Below are 19,938 nucleotides of genomic sequence, written 5' to 3'. Positions count from 1 at the left end.
GAACTTAAAGCAGCATTTTTTACATTTTCATCAAAAAGTTTATATAATTCTTTGCACATTTGTGTCTAAAGAAAAGCAGAATTGAAGCACGTCTTCGTAAAAAGTCTTTATTTTTGTACATAAGATTCAGTTCATTTCTGTGCTGATGAGGAAGCATACAGTCTGACAAACCAGTGCATTACAATGAAGACTTCACAGCAGTGTAGAAGGCTGGAGTGGAGCTCACAACTCTCACATAAGTCCCACTCTCTCTTCTTTACTATTTCTCAGAAGTTAAAGAGGAGTCAAATCCAAGAAAATGATCCCAGACCACACGTTTCTATGAAAGTGAACAAAGAGAGAGTTATGCCTCCACCCTCGTGCATAAGCCTGATGTAGCCGTACAATCTTAAAATGAATCAACAGTTACACATTCTGTACACACAATTTATAACATGTGCTTAATGTCAACAGTGGAGAGTGAGAGCTGAGGAGTGTAACGATTCATTTAAATATTCTTCGTCTTCTTGCCTTCTTCCCTCAGCTTCATCGTATGACGATGAGGGAAAAACTCAAGAAAGAAGCAGAAGCTCGGTCTCCCCAATATACAATATAATCTCTTTTAACATACTGTGTAGCTGTGCAACTTCTTGAAACAAAAACAAGACAGAAAACCTGAAATAATAACTTTGTAAGGTACTGTGTACCGCATATGGGGTCACATTGAGCCTACAGTAATGCTTTGTGTACGTGTTACAAACCATCTACCAGTGAATCCCATGCAGGGTAACGGAGAAAACTGCTGGTGAATGGTGACACATATATTTCTACATTTGAGGAAATTTTACCCTCTATTTTGCAAATTAAAAAAGTTTAAATCATAGTATGCTACAGTCAGAGCTCATCTCAATCATGTTAAAGCCTTGACAACAGACTTCAAATGTCACTTTCAATCAAATGAAATACTTTTACATTTACGTCACCAAAGTAGTGGATACAAACCCTCATCTTCATGTAAATTTTCAGTAACAGAATAGTTTCATTTTCTCATCAAAATATGACAATATTTACATATTTGCATCAGCGTTTTAAATTGTGAGATCGGCCAGATCATTTTCTTGTATGTCAAAATGTTAATGTCATCATTCATGATACGTGAAGCACCTGAGCAAAATCATGTTCTCTGACCACTGATCACAAAAAAAGATAAGATTTGTGGATAACATCTCTTAAATTACATGAATTATAGCAACACAATTATGTACATTTTTAAGCATTATATTTACAGTACAATCAAAGGTTTAGATTTGGAAGGCGCAGCTCTCTGTATCCCTCAGTAACAAAGGTGACACTAAATACAAACATTTACCTCAGGAGTTGGGACATGATTATTTTGTTTTTGAATTAATTAGCTATGGTAACAAGTATAAAAAAATAAAAGGCTGCACCTTTGTTAAGCAAAATAAATCTCATGTTCAGGTCAGTGTCTTTAGCTAACATTTTGAAATAAAGGATGTGCCATGTTATATTGCTAAAACAAAAATGAAATGCTATAAAATGCTAAAAGATACAGTGTTTCTTAAAAAAAACTGATCAAGCTTTTTAACACACAAGTCTAAGCTATAAGACAGACTGCTCCAACACACATAAAGTTCACATATTGCATGTCTCAGAAGCAAATAGACCTTTGGACGTTGTTGCTGTAATGACACAGAAAGTGTGCGAGGTGGCTTAGGCAACTTTGGATCCTTATACCGAAAAACCTGAGTTTATTTTTTTCCTTTGAAAGCCGCAGTGCAGCACTTGTAGCTCTGAAGGTTTTCTAAAATGACTGTATGTGATACAGATATATTCTACTTTGCCAACAGATGCCTGGTAAGTAATAGTTTCTTCTTCCTCCCTGGTTTCTCCTCTGAACTGCCGGACCTGACTTGATGTTGCTATCTACAAGAAAGAAGCTGATCTAGGACAAACAGTATTTGCAAATACTTCAAACAAGGCATACAGTGAGTGCCAATCACTTTACAAAAGTCAAAGCAAGTGTCTTTTTAAACACTTTCTGTAGCCCCAATGTGAAAACCCAAGCAACTTAATGCCTAAAGCAGCAAAGGGCAAGGTTTAGGAAGTATTTGCAAACAATATTTGACCCAGGCCTGTGTAGGAAACAGTGGATGGTAATTGTGTTTTCCAGGTAGTCACTGTGTCGTAGCAATGAGGTGGTGGTGGGTCTTGTGGCGTCTTCTCCGTGTGTCCGACTGTCTGTTTAAAAGTCTGTCACTTCATGTGACTTGTTGGCTCTAGAAACAGTCACGGAGCTGCTTGCTGCTGGATACCTCAGTCCATTATTTCCTCCTTTGAGTAGTCCCTGGATTTTCTCTTGAAGAAGCCCAACTGAAAGAGCAAAAAACTCAGTTATAACATGACCAACTAAAATGTTGACATTTTGGGGCATTCATTTATTTGCTTTCTTGCCAAGAATTAGATGATATTGATACCACTCTTATGTTTGCCAGTTAAATATGAAGTTGAAGCCAGGAAACGGCTAGCTTAGCTTAGCATTAAGACTAGAAACAATTAGCCCGGCTCTGTCCAAAGGTACTGATGAACACGTAATATCTTGTTTGTTAAAGACACACAAACACCAAAGTGTGAAAAAGACAATTTGGGATTCTATGTGTACCTCTGTAACAGACTATTTCTTGGCCAGGGGCAGTGACAGGAGTCATCCCTGTGAGGTTTCCAGGAAGTCACTGCACCTGGCTAAGAAATAGTTAAACATATAACCCTACAAATAGTATTTTTTACTCTGTGGTTTTTGTACAGATTTAACAAACAAGAAATGACATGTTAATTAGTGAGCTTTAGAGGTGCTGGTAGGCTAATTTTTAATCTGGTAGGACAGAGACAGGCTAGCTGTTTCCTCTTGCTCTCAGTCTTATGCGAAGCTAAATTAAGCTAAGATAAGCTACGCTAAGCTAACTGTCTCCTGATTTTAGCTTCATATTAAGTATGATGTGTATGATGCACCTCATGAGAGTGGTATCAATCTTCTCATCTAGTTTTTGTCAAAAAACAAATAACCATATTTTTCAAAATGCTTAACTATTCTTTTAAAGACCATAGCAAATTGTATATGCTCTTGTCTCTGTGCAGTGGCAAAATGCTACCAATAGTCAAAAGGTGTTTGAAGATTTGCAAATACTGTGCGGGTCTGACTCAGGAAATATTACCTTCCACAGAGCGAAGATGACAAGTGCTAAAATCAGCAGACCTATCAGGATGCTGATGATGATGATCCATATAGGGATTCCTCCTAAGGTCTCCTTCGACACCTGGATCTTTACCTGATTAGCACACACATACATACTGTATAGTAAATTTACACGTACCTGCAAACACACACACACATGTGTACAATACCAAAACTTTATGACTTACTTCTCTGTAGCTGTTATCGCTGTTCAGTACAAACAGGTCTGTGTTTTTGATCATCAGACTAGCATTCACCACCATGTACACACTGGAAAACTCGGCCTGTAAAATAAACGTCCTTTAAATGTTTGGTTTCTTGTGAGTCACTCTGCCTTTTAGTTCTTTTTTATTCCCATCCATGCAAAAGCACTGGACAGGAGGCAAGGCAAGCCAAAAATAATCCTCCACGTGTCACCTTAAACCTACCTTAATGAACGTAGGTTTCCACACTCTGAATGTAACGTTGACCTCATTGATCTTAGCCTCGGGTATGGAGCATGTAAATGATGCACAGTTTTTGAGGGAGTCACAGTTCTGTAGAGCAAATCAAACACATATGGTATAACGAGAGCAAATACAGGTCAGCTGTCTTTAGAAAATAAACCCACAAACAAGCCTGATCACCCACCAGCAGGTAGACGCTGAGCGATTCTTTGTTTGGATTGGGTTTCATAGTTCCCGGGTTGAGTTTATGAGGGTTGATCAAATGCGTTGCATCACATTTCACCTGCAGAGAGAGGAGAGGCAGATATGAAGGTGGGTCTGTCAGTTTGCAGGAACTTATATGTACACATGTGTGTTTGTGTTCATTCATACCTTTGGGCTGGTGGTGATGTGTGTCAGGTACAGTAAGTCGTTCTTAAGAGGAGATTGTTGAGGATATGTCACCTTAAGGTCAAGGGGCGGAGTCACCAAATCATCTGATTTCACCTGGAGAGATGTGGGAAGGAGAGGCACAGTGAGATAGAAAACAGGCAGAGTATGTTTTTCCTAATATACTGTACCATTTATATTTACAAATCAGATATAATCTGTGCCTGCAGATGTTACCTTGTAGGTGATGATGATCTCCTCTCCTATCATACTGGTGTCATTGAATATGCTGGAATACTTCTCACCCTCCTTAACTACAATGTGATCCATGTTGTTTGTCTTCCTGGAAGATGCATATTTTTAAAAGGACATATTAGACTTTTCACTTTCAGATAAGAGCTTCAGATACTGAGAGATATTCTTAAATCACATATCAAAATTTGGTACTATGAAACTAAACCACTGAACAATACGGCATTCTTAATACAGGTATATGAGCCTTTCTAAATGACTTAAATAAAACCTGCATTAATCGATTTTTTGGCCACTTGGGGGCAGTGGAAAAAGCTGTAAACACAACACTGACATACAGTGTTATCTCCTTTTAAGTTAATATAGCGAACTTGTAAGTAACAGTTGCTTATTTCCCCATCCATGTGTCTGGCCACCTGATGAATGTAACTTTGCTTTTAGCAGGTTTTGGTCTCTACCAACTTCTGAGGGCGATATCTGGCTCTTTAACTGCTAGATGTTTCACTATGTTCACCAGCTAGTCGCTTATTTGGTACTGAGCAGGTAGTGTACAGAGAGTTTTTTAGAGCTTTTTCGCTTAAAACAGCTGCCCTCTGTGGATGAAAACGATGCTATGAGAGCAGTGAGAGTGAACCAATAGAGCAAAGTTGCGGGCTGGAAAAAGAAAACAAGCTGAAAGATGCTGAAATGCTCTGTAGATCCAAGGGAAACTTAATTATTATTATAAATCTCTGTGGGCTCAAGTTACACTTTTCACAGACAAGTAGCCATGTGATCTGTTGTTAACATAAAAATATTGATAATATGCCACTTTAATAAATGGTTTGGGGACTGGAAGCCTTCTTTAAGGAGGTCAAGGGTCAAACCATCCCTGGGAAGTGTCATTATTAACTACGAAGGCAAATTTAGTGCAGCATATACACCAATGCCTCATTATATATTGGTAACAAAATGTCTTTTTTCCAACACAAGGGAGCACAACAAACATTTAATAATAGACATTTCTCATAGTGAACGGTTGTAACTAATAACATTAATAATGGCTGCATTCCTTTTACTTTAATAGAATTCATCCTTAACATTATTATACACACGTGAGCTTTTCCTGTTATCAAAAATGATCAATATCCACTCTTATCTTGTCATTTAGTAAAGGAGCAGAACAGATGATCAGTAAGGACAAACAAATGAACCGACTTCTTCTACTCACGCTGAGAATATGAGTTCAGGCTCATACTTCACAGGGATGGTGATTTGCACTGAGTTATCATGCAGGGTAGAGGTTAACTCTTCACTGTCACTGTAGGAGATTTAAAAACATATTTGTTTGATTCAAATGCGTGAAAATGTAATATCAATGGAAAAAACTCTCATTCATACTTGACTGATCACAAAACCATACAGAATCATTTTAAAGTGTGGATGGATAAAACATATTGTGCTGATTCACTCACCTTGTTGCAGTCACATTGATTTGAATTTCCCGCTGAATGTGTTTGGGATTCAGTTCAAATTTTACTTTGAAATTTTCCTGTGGAGATTAGATTGCATCACATTTTTACTACTTAGCAGTGAAGATAAATAATACATTCTATATTGTGCTAGAGCTGCAACTAATTATTATTATCGATAAATCAGGCAATTATTTTATATTAGAAGTCGTTTGATCTATAAAATGTCCGAAAATGGTAAAAAATGTTTCCCATAGCCCAAAGTGACATCCTCAAATGTCTTCTTTTGTCCTGAACAATAGTCCACAACCCAAAAATATTTAGTTTACTATTGCAGAACACTAAATAAATCAGAAAATATTCACATTTAAGAAGTTGGAATTTTGTGCATTAAGATATTTTTCTTGAAAAAATTTACCCAAAACAATGAATTGATTATCAAAACGGTTGGTGATTAATTTTCTGTTGATCGGCTGATTGACTAATCATTGCAGCTCTAGATTGTACAGGCATAGAACTGATGAATGAAGCTGAACTAGTACCTCTACATTGCTTGCCAGGAAGGGATATCCAACAGCACACTCCACTTTGGTGTGATTCAGAGTGCAGTCCATCTCCGGCTGATAAGAGAAAAAAAAAACATGCATCATTACCTCAAATCATTATTTTTTAAGATTTTTTTTTTGTTTTTTGCATATTATGCCTTTATTGTACAGATGACAGCCAGTGACGTTGCAGTTATGCAGCATGTACAGTAACAATCTGGCTCCACCACCAGTTAATTTACACTGAAATGATACAGAGAGAGAAGCACTGGAAATCTCACCTCTGCTTTAACATAGTTGATGTTCGGCGTGAAGCTGAGGATAACCTTGGTGTTGTATGCATTGTCTTTGCTGTTTTTAACTCTGATGGTCACATCAATCTTGTCTTTGTTTTTTTTTATCACCATTCTGGAGAAGAAAATGAAAACTGTCAGCACACTTGGTTGTGATGCACATTTTCTGCCACAAGGGTGTAGTCATGCACTGGAAAGTCTATTACTATTGTGTGCTGAGAGTGACAATATAATCAAGATATACAGTACATGATAATCCAACTCCAATGTGAAAAATTAGTTGTCTTCATGTAAGAAAATAGATTCACATTTTTTCAACACTGTCTTAAAATCAATGCCTATATGTACATTTCAAGAGGTTGCTGTAATCATTCCTCTTAATGCACTTTCCATGTAAGTGATTGGAGACAAAATCCACCGTCCACAGCAAAAATGCACTCTGAAGTTCAGACATTAAGCCATTAAGGCTGAGTTAGTCTAATTAAGTGGGCATCGTTCAAAGTCACAGTCTTGTGAGAGGCAAAAAAGACTAACTTTGCAAGATAGACATTTGATTTGTCCAACACAGGCTGCTGAAGCCTCATAAACTGTGAAGTGAGGACTGTGGATTTTTTCCTCATCTCATTAGGAAGGGATCTGCTTTGAAAGGGAGCAACAACTGCAGCAACCAATAACTCTTGAAATGTACATGTGAGGCATGCTAGTATTGTTTTAAGACACATTTGAAATATGTGAACCTATACTTTAATGCTAATTCCACTTACTGTTTTACACTAGGCACTGCTTCAAGAGAGAGGTCAGCAATGCACTTCTCGTCACTCCCACAGTCCACCAAGGGAATCTACGAGATAATCAAGAAGTCAAGAAGTGAAACCTTAATGCCCCCCTCCGCTCACAAACGTCTATCACTTATTGTTACTTCACTTGGATGTTTGAGCTTCACTGTGCTGAGTGATGCATGTGCAGAGTTTAACACTAGGAGGCTGTTTTCACATTCATCTGCTGAAGGGGGAAAGTTTCCTTGTTGCTCACCTTAAATCTGAGTTTAAGGCGTCTACAAACGAGCGTGACATCACAACTTCCAGCCAATCATAGTCCAGTATGCAATGTCCACAAGCGTGATGTGGAAACTTGAAGCCTCCAGTGCACACACAATGAGAATGGACTTTTCAGTGAGGTAGGAGACATCTTTTTCATAGATTTTGGATTTTTACAATGAGGGAGAGGGTGAAGATGTAGTTTTAAGAACTTTTAATAAGATAATTGAACTTTAACTAACTATTATTTATTATTGTTTATTTATTATACATGTCTTAAAAAATGTGTGGATCTTTAAATCCATGATCTTTAAAATACTGGAACAACAGTGAGGTAAGGCTTCTGAATCTCCTCCAAAGAAAAAAGAATCAAAATAGGCTGCTGTTTTGTATTTGTTTGCACTCCTGACGAAAGGGTGCATTCAGATGACCTTAATTTCCGTTGCCTTTTCCCCCACAAGGTTTGCAGGTCACAGTCTTATTTGTTTCCATTCTCAATGCTCTCCCACTGGGAGTGACTGTCGAGATCAACAGCCTCTGCTCTCCCAAGAATGGCCGAGAAACTAGAATATCGTATCCAGCACAGTGTCAAAAGAAAAACGGCGGCTTCCGTTTGATGACTTCCCCTTTCTGTGTGCATGTGTCCCTTCTTTTCCTTTCAATAACAATAACAGGAGAGGTCCTAATAACGCTTCCTCACTTGTGTGCATCGCTGCTATGACAGATTCTGATACCGAAAGAGTCAGGATGTGCCAAGTCTTACAAACACACCACATGTGTTTACAAGTGAGGGGAGGTGCTGTTGCTACTACTCTGCATTTCACACACCCAGGATCTAATTATTTCTCTGTTGAAACTGAATTCTCATGTAAAGAGGGAAATGCTTTCCCACTCTTTATCTGGGCATATCACTCATTACAACAATTATTTGGAAATCCTACTTGTTAGAACAACTATTCATGTGGGAGTGTGGGAAGACAGTCCTGACTATTGGTGTTGAAACACTAATGCAGTCTTGAGGAAATGCTGAAGGATGGCAGTCAGCTGTTGCAGATGTTAATGTCCTGTAACAGAAGCAAGTTTGGAGCCAAACAAGAAAACCCCAGTTCTCACTCTCCGATTATAAATACAGACAGATGGAGGATGTTTTAGATGAGGTTCAAATCCTTCCCGTCTGTGACTCTAAATCTTCCTCTTACTGTTATGTGGCAGTTAATAGTTTAAGTACTGATAGAGACCATTATAATAAAGTAATATAAAGCAGCTTACAGTCTTATTGATGGACTTGGGAAGGCTTTCATCAAGGACCGGGCCTTTGTCTTCATCAGCTAACCTAAACTGCAAAGACACCATGAGAGGGTCTCTGAAGTCCAGCCGGGCCTTTCGAGGAGAAGAGGGAGGTGGAGCATGACAAGAGGAGGATGAGGAGGAGGAGGGAAGAAAATAAAAGTTAGAGGGGGATAAAGAGGATGAGAAAGAACATTATAAGGAAAAATCAACTTTAAAGATCCTACACACCGACACAGGTGTTTTCACTATTTGGCTGATTGGACCTCTACACAGGACGGTGTGGGTTCATGTTCACTTAGTCCAGCCTAAATTGCTATGGGTCTTTCTTGGGTTGGTGCCAAATTTGGATTACATGTCAAAGGACTCTGAGAAAGAGCATAACATGAGGAACACGTGCTGCATCTTTAGTAAATCACTGATTTGAGTACGGACAGATTGTGCCTGTTACTTAAACCTGCCATGACTGATTTTTTTGGCCGCCTGGAGGCAGTGGACACGAGCTGTAAACAAAACACTGACTGTCATCACCTTAAAAAGTGGATATATGGTTAACCTGTTAGCAAAAACGCTTGCTTATTTACACATCCAGCAAATACGGAGCAACTTTGTTTGCTGTTTGGTGTTGAGCAGGTAATGTACAGTGGGTTTTTAGAGCTTTTTCACTGAAAACAGCTGCCTGCTGTGTCTGAAAACGATGCTGATTAGAGCAGTGAGAGTAGACCGAAACTCTAAAGTCGCAGACTGAGAAAATATGAACAATGAGTTGAAAGATGCTATAAATCTCAGTAAAGCTCAGGGGAAATGTGGAGTCCGTTAATATTTCCCTGTGGGTTCATTGCTATGAGCGACTCCTTTCACATTACATGTAGTCATTTGATCCATTGTTAATATAAAAATATTGGTTGCAGAAGCTTTAAAACATGTTAAAGAATGACCACATTGTAAATAATGCTCTCATCCTCCAATTAAATTATTATAATGGCCAGTAAGCAGTCATTTAACTAGCCCCAGTAAATGTCATTAAAGTTCACTTTACACATGTTTGTGTGTTCTTTATGTGCATTAAATAAATGCTGTAACTGCTATTAGTGCTATTGTTCCAAGACAGAAACAGGAGACTCCTTCAATACAGACGTGGAACAGGCAATGGAAGTTTTGAATGTAGCAGTTTTGTGCCAATTTATTTTTAATCTGAGGTTTTCCTCACTGGTTTGGAGCTGGATATGGTAACAGAGGCAAGCACTCTATGTGGACGTAAAACAAACGGGAGGGACTGCCTTAGCACACACTGAGTAGTAAATACTTCTTCTGGACCTTGATTCATTCGTGAAACATTAACTTCTGGTTCGTAGAGTTGCTCTCATCCGTTCAGGTTTGTGTCTGTGTGTGTGTGTGTGTGTGTATGTCAGTCTTGATGGACTGGTACATCTTGAATGGTCACGGGTGCTTTTTGTGTCCGGTACAAATTTTCTGACCCCTACAGACCTCTACTCCGGACTATGTGGTAAGTTTCTGCACAAACTGGCATACTTGAACAGAGCAGGTATTCATGCTCGGCACACACAACAACAACAGCTGTCTCAACTGATTAGTTCCTCTGTCTCACGCCAGAGGGAAGCTAATCAGAGAAATCCACTGCTGCAGTGAATGGCTGGAACGAGAAACTCCATACACATAGCTGTACAGTAAATGTCACATTGATGGAGATATACAGTAGGTGGTATAGTTGCATAGTACAAAGGTTTCAACTACAGTATGATGAACAGTCTGTGACGTGCTTGTTAGACCACTTGAATTTTCCTTGACCTGGAATGTCACTTTGTCACATTCACATTCACTCTCTTTCTCTTATTCACTCTTTCATTTTTCTCTTTCTCTCCTCATCTCTCCAGTTCTGTAAGTGTCTCCAGATAATTTATCACTCAGAGCAGCACGGGGCTGTACTCGGCATGCTTTGATCAAAACAGGTCTGTTTCATGTTAGAAAAAAGGCCTTCCTGCTCTGCATAGACTTTCTCACAGCTTTGTTCTGTCTCCTCTCCGGCTAACGGCCCTCAAACAAAACTAGAATATAACAATTATAAATGAACCTTATCGAAAGTTTAAGGCATCCAGTTAATCTCAAATACTGCGTCTTGTGGATAATGAGCTGAATAATATAAGAAAATATAAGGTGAGAAATCATAACTGACCCCATGTCAACATCATAAAGATAAGAATACTTGCCGACATCATGAAGGTCTCCGACAAACACTTTGTGTCTCTGTCTCTGATTTTGAAGCTATTGGTAATCTTGCGGTCACTTTTATTGTCCGAGTCGTAAAACAAAGCCCTGGCTTTTGCGCGCAGAGCATCCAGAATCAAATCATAGCGTATCTCTGCAGGACAAAACAGAAAAGTACGAAGTCAAGCTGTGACAGCATCACATGACAACTCTGACAGTGACAATGATCAACTTCATCGTACTGTATAACATTGTGTGGCTCACCTGTGACAGAGTCTAAGTCCTGCTTGTCAGATTTAATGCTGTAGGTGAAACACAACGTCGTGCTCACACACACAGATTTGCGTCCACCACGTTCACACTGGTACTGAGACTGCTGCAAGTTTATTTTAACAGGGTCAAAAGTCATGTTGGCGCGGAGCTGTGCAACATCTCTGGACCTGGTAAAATCAAACAAACATAACAACATTTAGAAAGTATAAATATAGTTGTCAATGGTGCAATATGTGTGCACGTGTGTGTGTGTGTGTGTGTGTGTGTGCAAACGTGTGCATGTATCTATTTTCTCAAAGGAAGGAACAAGGAACGGATGCATCTTGAGCATAAAACTTGGCCTCAACTCCCTCTATCCAACCGTTGAGCTTTCTAAAACACGAGCCAACGGTCCAGGAAGAGAACAGCCGCCTGCTGCCAAATCTTATTTAAACTCTAAGCCACTTGGGAGATGGAGTTTTCACACAGCTTAGCTGAGCCTCTGCCAGTAGAAACTGTGGGAGAGGGTCTGCTTGGGAAGTTAAATCATGGCGTGGGCTGATCTTTCAAAACCTAGCGGGTTGAAGTCTGTAGGCTGGTCTCCAACAGCGAAGTATGTAGCCAGGGGTTTTAACAGAGAGATCATTAGGAAGTTGTTGGTCTCAAGCCTACACACCCAGTGGGAAATGAACAGCTGTCCAAACCCAGATAAAACAATGCAAAACGGAGACAGGCGCTGCTGCTGGTAATAATTCAAGTGAAATGTATAGATTTAGGAGTGTATGTTTATATCTGAGGATGGGCCATGTCTCACCAGAACAGCGAAGCCCCTCCTAGACCTCCTATAGTAACATCAGTGATTCCATCTCCGTTCAGATCCATGACTCCATGTATGGACTGACCAAAGAATTTCACCTTTTCGCCGTCCCCACCTGCTGGGATACGCTAAGGAGACAAATCAGAACCGATTAGGGAACCTTAATCTGAATAAATAGTTACAGATCAAGTAGCTCTTTGAGTGGCACTCAGTCTGTTCTCACCTGCACATATTTCTCTTTCAGTGACGTCTTATCTCCATGATAGATGTAAACGGCGCCTCTGTGATCGTTCTCAAACGGCGCACCGACTGCCACATCATTATAGCCGTCCAGGTTGAGATCTGATATTGCAGCAATGGCTGTACCAAACCGGGCACCACATGGTTCATTTTTATTAGTGCAGCTGTCTGAGTGGGCAGTGCAGCAGGACTGATTGATAGGTTTTAAAGTGAACTCATGCTGAAACTGGCCGTCCTGATGATGGAGCAAAGAAAAAAAAAAAGATCATGAACACTACAAGAAACCGCATCGTCTCAATCTTCTCTGTGTGAATTTCTGTAAAAATCTGACACAAGCTCTTTCATCAGAAGACACACACACAGCCATATTTTCAATCTTCTGTACCTTGTCGAGTTTGTAAACGTAGACTTGTCCCTGCTCGTTTCTTTCTGAGCCCATGTACATTGGAGCTCCGACCAAGAGGAGATCCGTGTAGGAATCCCCGTCCACGTCGAGAGTCTGCAGGACGCTGCCGAAGTAAGAACCGATCTGCACAGAAGGTTCAGAAATCACCTGTCACTGTTGACCCTTTAATCACTGAACTCACTCATCTGCTTCTGACCTGTATTTACTGATTTTATTCACTAAAGAACAAAGAGACTCCTAAGTCCTGCATACACAAAGGTTTTTTAAAATCTACACCATACTAAAGACTCATGGAAGCTGTAGTTGTTGAATGCTCACAAAAACACTGTCGTATCTGGAGTGTATTCATTTACGTGTATTAATTAGCGAGTACAACAGCTTTCAGATTGACAAAAGATGCCTTCTCTGCAAAAATGCCACACTGAAAAAGGCTCACCTGTTCTCCTTTCAGTATCTGTGAGACAACAACTTTGTTATTTTTATCCAGATGGTAGATAACAACACGGCCTGTGTGGTTGTACCGTGGCGCGCCTGTGATGTACAGCACTCCATTGGGGGATGATGCTGACTGAACATCATAACCTGCCGAGAAAACAAACACAAGCACATACTGTATTACATTCATTAGACACATAAACAGGCATCATCAGGAGTGCGTGCATCCACGTACACAGTAATGATGTCATTAGGAAAAAAAAAACACACCCTGGCTCTCTTTGTGGGATATTTTTAAATGCTTCTTTAGCTGACTGTTTACATCTCACTGTGAGTGGGAACACTACCGGACACTGGCAGGAAAATGTGCATACACTCACACTCACAGACAAAAACACAAAGGCTACGTCATTGCACAGTCTGCAGACAGCCCATTAGGTATGAGCATGTGCCAACAGCTGAGTTTACAGTACACGAGCCTGGACCCACCAGTGCTCTATCTAATGACATGTTGATTAAATAACTTGATATTAAGATGTTATGGTTGCTCTACAGGCCATAAAAGGAAACAGGATGGAGAGACTATTTATGTGACACACAGAGAGAAGCATCTGCTGTGAAAGGTAGCCAAATTACATATTTTACTCCTCCATGCAATAGAAACTCTTTATTTATTCTGCAGCTGTAAAATTTCACTTAATCTCTTGAAAAATTTGGCCTCTAACACTCTCTCTGTGATTTCGATGTATCTGTAAATACTGCTCCACCTTAAACACTCAGTATTTATCCAGTTTACTAACAAGCGTCTGTCCCAACTCACCGAGGTACCCAGCCAATGCTTCATACCCAGCCTCAGATTCTGGGTCGTAGAAATCGGACTTCCCCGGAATAACTTCTCCACCAGCAGTATGCATTACCACTGTCCCGTTCCACTCATACGCTCCCACTGCTCCCAGTAACACACCTTCCTATGGGAGAGCAGATGTCAGGACCATTAAGAGACAATTTTTGTTGATGAGTGGTGTGTAAAAGAATTTATCATATTTCTGTAGTCCAGAATCAGAAGTACTTGGATCCTTTACTTAAGTCAAAAGTAGCAGTAACACAATGTAAAAAAAAATTCAGTTACAACTAAAGTTCTGCATCCAAAATTTTACTTAAATAAAAGTACAGAAGTATTATCAGCAAAATATACTTTAAGTGCTCATTATACAGAAAGCCTCCTTTCAATGTTGTGGTGATAAATGGAGATAATACTAATTTACATGCTGTTATGTTGTTTAATCCAGCCATTCTCAACCAGAGGGTCACAGCCCACAGGTGAGCCTCAGAGCGCCATCTAGTGGGCCACTCAGGCAGTGGTACTGCCAAACTTTTTTTTTTGGTTATTCATGGTAATTCATTCAGGATTCACATAAATAAAAATTAAAATGCATAATTTCAACGACCAGTTATGTTTGAATATCACCGTGCCAATCACGACACATCATCAGGTAGAGACAAACGTGTTTTGCCGCTGTTAGCTAGCTGTCTTTCTCTGTGGATCAGGCTTCAGAAGACATGACTCTGTCCACCGCGTTGGAAAATAAACTGATGGAACTATCAGCAGACAGCAGCCTGAAGCTTCAGCTCACACAAGTTGACCTCGCTTCATTCTGGATGCTGGCTGCCAGTCAATATCCCTCTATGTCAAAACGTGCAATCAAATCTCTGTTGCCTTTCACCACCACCTATTTATGTGAGTCAGGGATTTCCATTGTGACTGTCATAAAATCAAAAGGCAAAGAACAAACAGTAAGCAGCTTGGAATGCTACTCTGCATGTCAACCTCTCACTCATCCCATGTCCTGATCTCATTATTTCCCTGAAGCAATCCCAAGTGTCTCACTGAGGTTAAGCAGAATATTTATATTGGTCATTACAGCTGACAGTGGCATAACACATTTACAGCCCAGTTTATTTTTCCTCCTTTTTTTTGTCATGTCATGTTTTTTCTCATATATTTAGGAAGGTGGTCCTCTGAGTTTTTTTTAACAATCAGTAGTGGGCCTTAAGTTACAAAATGTTGAGAACCCCTGGTTTAATCTATAAAAATGCATTATATTTAATTGTTAAACATATGTTTTGTGTCTTATAATGGTTTCTGCCTACAGATAACTGATACCCCGTGCCGGTGTGGATAAGGCACCGACAGGCGGCTGTCCTCTACCTCTGACCTAGGTATCGAACGTAGTTCCTAAAATCTCCAGACGCATGACCATCCTAGCCTTGCTTAGGGAACCAAATTCAGCCTGGCTTCTATAATCACCAGCTGTCGTTGAACCACTACCAACGGGCCCATTTAGTCAAGTATGTCCTGACGGCCTAGGTCACAATGAAGTGTATTGGTGCAAATAGGTGTTGGAGGTTTGAAAGTACTCAAAGATGGCCTACTAACAGGTCATCTCTGGAGGAGGCCCACTCTGTCAGTCGAGGGCACTCGCCCGGTTTTATAGGGCAGTTTCAGAGTCCTGACCCTAATAATTTAGCCAATTAGACCCCTAATTATAAAACAGTCAACCTAATTTTAGACTGAAATCATACTTCTATCACATGTACAGCTGTATATTAACCTCAGTCACTGAACCTGAACCATTACCTGTTATTCTATGAACAGCACTAATTTTTACCTTTGCAAAATTCAATACAATTTACAATCCAAACAATTTCAAAGCTAATGTCAGCCTATCCCAGGGGGGCGCCTTTTCCTACCTACCTATTGTGTAAATTCCTAAGAAATGGTGCAAGACATTCAGCTATGTTAATTTGTCACCAATTAAAATTAAATAAAATAGTTTGAAGTAGGCTTGAATGAGTTTGTCTCGGCCACATATAGTGGAACTTTCAATAGTCTAAAATCTAAACCTGCAAAATAACTTATTATGGAAAGAAGAGGAAAAAATGACGCACATTCTCCAGTTCCAGTTTATAAAATGTGAGGCTTTTTATGCTTTCCTGTGTTTTATGTCGCTGTAAATTGAATGAGTTTGAATTTTGGACTGTTCTTGGGCCTAAAAATTAGTTGTTGTAATGTTTTTTGGGGGCATTTTTTTTTTTATCATAATATATTTTGTTGACTAACCAACTAAAAAAACCAATTCACAGATAACTTAAATTAATGTAAATAATTATTAATTGCAGTCCAAAGTATAACCAACATTTTTTTTTGTTACCAGGAAACATTTATTTCATAGGAAGGGGAGGGGTCACACAGGACATAACATGGGTCATTAATCACAACAAACTACGTCAAGTGGCTCTTTCCTGCTACTGGTCATTAAAGCGAGGACTCATGGGTGTGTCGAATAGTGAAACAACTAATTTTGGTTGTGTTAAATTGGATGAGCCACTGCAGACACAGAGACAGTGTACACAGTGATTGAGAATGCGATAAACGTGAGTCAAGAGCGGGAAGAGAGGCGTAAGAAGGGAGCCTGTCTCTTTTTAAATAGACATAGGAAATACCTAGTGAATGAGCAGAAGAAGCATGTGAAGGGGCAAAAGCAAGCAAGTTGTTTCTACCCTAGTCAACAACCGTCTGATTCAGTGTCCCTCACATGCCTCATGTTTGACTTTCGATCTCTGTCCTTCCGTCTGTCTTGCACACTCTCACGCAACCAGACAAAATGCCATCAGTGTGAAGTCTGAGGCAGTGTGAGCAGACAGAACAGAGCTGGTTTATGTCTGGAAACTCCAACTGACCGAGGTGAATCACCAAAGGGGTAGAAGATGCACCAGAGATAACACTATGGTTATGTTTCTGCATGAGTTCATTTCCCGAGAAAACATCCACGCATACACTTACCTGCAACCACAATAAATGAGCAGTTCCTTGTAAATGAAACACCTACAGACTTTTTCAGTGACTTTCACATCCCAAATATGGTGTTTGTGTTCATCTGAAATGAATGATTGGATTTAGACTGTCTTTAGAAAACAGCAAGTTCATTATTTTAGGAGAACTGAGAATACACATAACTATTTTAAGGGTTCATGACTAACAAATAAATAGTATTTAAAAAAAGACTTACTTTAGAAGTATGTGCACTAAACCCAGCTTGGGACATTTCCATCTCAAAGGAGGAGGTGGAATTGCCAGTTGTAGCTGAGGAAGGAAAAGTTCATTTTAGCAACAATAAATACAGTATATAATGAAACTGTGTTACAGAGTTATATGATTGTCACATTAGTGTTTAGTAAAAGTATTTAGTTACTTTCCACCACTGTCCAAAAAGACTCAAGTGGTTAGTCCATCTAGAGAAAATTTGATACAAGATACAAATAATTTGTCGAGGAAAACTAAAAATGAAAATGAAAATAGTAATCTCTTTATATCTGCAGGGTGTATGAGGACTATAGTAGGTGAACATGTGAGCATATGTGTTGCACATGTGTTTGTTTGTATACCTTCCAAGGCAAAAATCTTTCCTTTTAGGGCATCCACGATGGTCAACAACGCCACCTCATCAGAGACGTTGAAGAAGTGGTCTCGTAAGGGCTTACTGGAGATGGACTCGATCTCCTTGATGAACATCTGCACTTCTTTTTTGCTTTTGTTCTGACGGTTGTAGTCTCCCAAGACCTGGAAACACAGTAAACTGTCTCAAAGGTATAGTCTGACAGTTATGGAAAAAATGGTATTCACTTTCTTGCTAAGAGTTACATGTTGAGATATGAGGCTACAGCCAGCCGCTGGTTAGCTTAGCTTAGCATTAAGATTTGAGACAGGGGGAAACAGTGAGCCTGGCTCTGTCCAATGGTAACAAAACAGGTTCACCAGCACCTCTAATTAACTCATCATATCTAATTTGATATCTACAATTGTTTTGATTTAATGGCTAGGTGACTAAAATGAGTTAATATTTTCATAAACTGTACAGTCACAACAGTCAGTTTGACAGCTTTATGCCACTATAAGTTGTATAATCTGCATACCCCAGCCACCCTATTCATATAATAAATAGGCTTTTCTGGATTTAGTGTTATGGGAACACAAAACTTCCTCGTTAAGATGAGAAAATACATGAATATTAGCATGATCTGTGAAGACAACACAATGGTAGTACTCACAGCAATGCCAAACCTCTCAATGTCATCATTTTCACAGGCCTTGATGACCGACACATTGTTGTGGGAGTCATGAGACTCTCCATCAGTCACAATCACCATGACTTTCTTCGCACCAGGTCGTGCACCACGCTCTGGCATGTAGGCCTCCTTCCTGATGGGCAGAAAATTTCTAGATTATTTCATAAAACACTGGAACATCTGCTGGAATTGAGCCTTAAATTTGTGTTGGCTAGTTCACTCTCATGAGAGTATATAACCTAGATGTTGGTGTAATCCTGGAATAGCACAGTGATAGCATGTGCCTCTATCAAGTAGATCACAACAATAAACTGAAATATCCTGTAACTAAACACTAAAAAAAATCAGGCAAACAAATATTAAATGACACCATATAAATATATTGACATTAACCTGTTTGGGGATCCAGGGTAAAAAAATGTCCACGACTTGGCCCCAAGAGTTCAATGTGTTAGACAGTTGATGAAACACAAGTTAAATTTGGAATAAGCACCATGTGAGAGCAATATAAAGTAAAGTCATACAGCCACATTATTAGGTAATGATGCAGAACCAACCATAGTTGATCTTGTACATTAGTGGTGCAGATTTGCTGTTAATCAAATTACCAAAACTAATTTACAAGCACCAAATCTGGGACTTTTGGGGCACCTGAATGAGATAAAAAAAAAATTTATGAAGGAAAGTTTTGGTGCATGCAGACTCAAAGATCCTCATGGTCCAAGCCTACCTGTAAAAGCCCTATTATGCAATGTTCTTGGCCTCCTGATTGTCTTGGGTCACTGAGACCTCAGACCCAAATTGTGTTCTGGTGCTAAGACCCTGTTATACTTGCATACAATTCTCGTTTGATTTACATTTATTTTAATATTTATTGTGCAGCCCAAATGCAATCTACCACTCTTAAGCTCAGTTTTCCGTACAAGATTTAAGTTTAGAAAACATCTACTGTGCTGGGTGTGATGGATGTGTTAAGTAGCCTTTCTGAGTCCATCATCCAACTAAAATTACATCATCTGATTCGAACACCTATTGAACCATGCCAAATCACAATGATCTAATAAAAAATTGTGGTCAGGTATTGCCAGGCTTTCCCAAAAGAGGGGGAGGGATTAATGTTGCATACCTGGCAGTATCAATGCCCAGGAACGTCATGGTCTTGAAGCCGGTCTGCTGAGGAAGATCTTTGACGAATTCCAACAGAGCAGCCTTGTTGTCAAACTGGCTCAGATTGACACGGTGAGTCACGGTCTCGCCATAGGACACTATGCCCACCTGGAAGACACACACACATTTTTCTTGTAAACGTTATCCTTCGTTTAATTTATTTTTCCTTCTCTCTCTTTCTATGTTCTTCTCTTCTCTGCTGTCCCCTCCTAGACAGTCTGCAGAGGATGTGGTTGGGTCTGGTGGGGTTGATATGACACAATGTTCTTTATACAGAAGGCAGAGGACTTCAGCAGCCATGGAAGATGTGACTTACAACCACTGGGCTCCACAGTGAGAAGACTTTCCAGTGTTTCCCT

At 39.6% G+C, this 19,938-nt stretch overlaps 1 protein-coding gene across 1 annotated transcript in view; it reads right to left on the bottom strand.

The window, feature by feature from the left end:
* Positions 1–93: 93 nt before the first annotated feature.
* The window catches only part of itga1 (integrin, alpha 1), a 55,795-nt gene continuing 35,950 nt past the window's right edge, over positions 94–19,938 (bottom strand). Inside the window, exons 7-30 of the mRNA XM_042395600.1 lie at positions 19,539–19,687; positions 18,395–18,545; positions 17,732–17,906; positions 17,356–17,429; positions 14,106–14,253; positions 13,287–13,432; positions 12,830–12,973; positions 12,428–12,679; positions 12,202–12,332; positions 11,400–11,575; positions 11,138–11,289; positions 8,892–9,002; positions 7,350–7,426; positions 6,574–6,700; positions 6,290–6,367; positions 5,751–5,827; positions 5,507–5,596; positions 4,282–4,387; positions 4,048–4,161; positions 3,860–3,958; positions 3,658–3,765; positions 3,418–3,513; positions 3,210–3,323; positions 94–2,370 (exon numbers count right to left, since the gene is read on the bottom strand). Of these exons, the coding sequence (XP_042251534.1) occupies positions 2,314–2,370; positions 3,210–3,323; positions 3,418–3,513; positions 3,658–3,765; positions 3,860–3,958; positions 4,048–4,161; positions 4,282–4,387; positions 5,507–5,596; positions 5,751–5,827; positions 6,290–6,367; positions 6,574–6,700; positions 7,350–7,426; positions 8,892–9,002; positions 11,138–11,289; positions 11,400–11,575; positions 12,202–12,332; positions 12,428–12,679; positions 12,830–12,973; positions 13,287–13,432; positions 14,106–14,253; positions 17,356–17,429; positions 17,732–17,906; positions 18,395–18,545; positions 19,539–19,687 (2,952 nt within the window). The 3' untranslated portion in view covers positions 94–2,313. The remainder of the gene's footprint in view (positions 2,371–3,209; positions 3,324–3,417; positions 3,514–3,657; positions 3,766–3,859; positions 3,959–4,047; positions 4,162–4,281; positions 4,388–5,506; positions 5,597–5,750; positions 5,828–6,289; positions 6,368–6,573; positions 6,701–7,349; positions 7,427–8,891; positions 9,003–11,137; positions 11,290–11,399; positions 11,576–12,201; positions 12,333–12,427; positions 12,680–12,829; positions 12,974–13,286; positions 13,433–14,105; positions 14,254–17,355; positions 17,430–17,731; positions 17,907–18,394; positions 18,546–19,538; positions 19,688–19,938) is intronic.

The sequence above is a fragment of the Thunnus maccoyii genome, chromosome 19 (genome assembly GCF_910596095.1).
Source record: "Thunnus maccoyii chromosome 19, fThuMac1.1, whole genome shotgun sequence".
Taxonomy (NCBI): domain Eukaryota; kingdom Metazoa; phylum Chordata; class Actinopteri; order Scombriformes; family Scombridae; genus Thunnus; species Thunnus maccoyii.
Note: the sequence above shows the minus strand (reverse complement) of the source record. Positions and strands in the feature narration are given on the sequence as shown.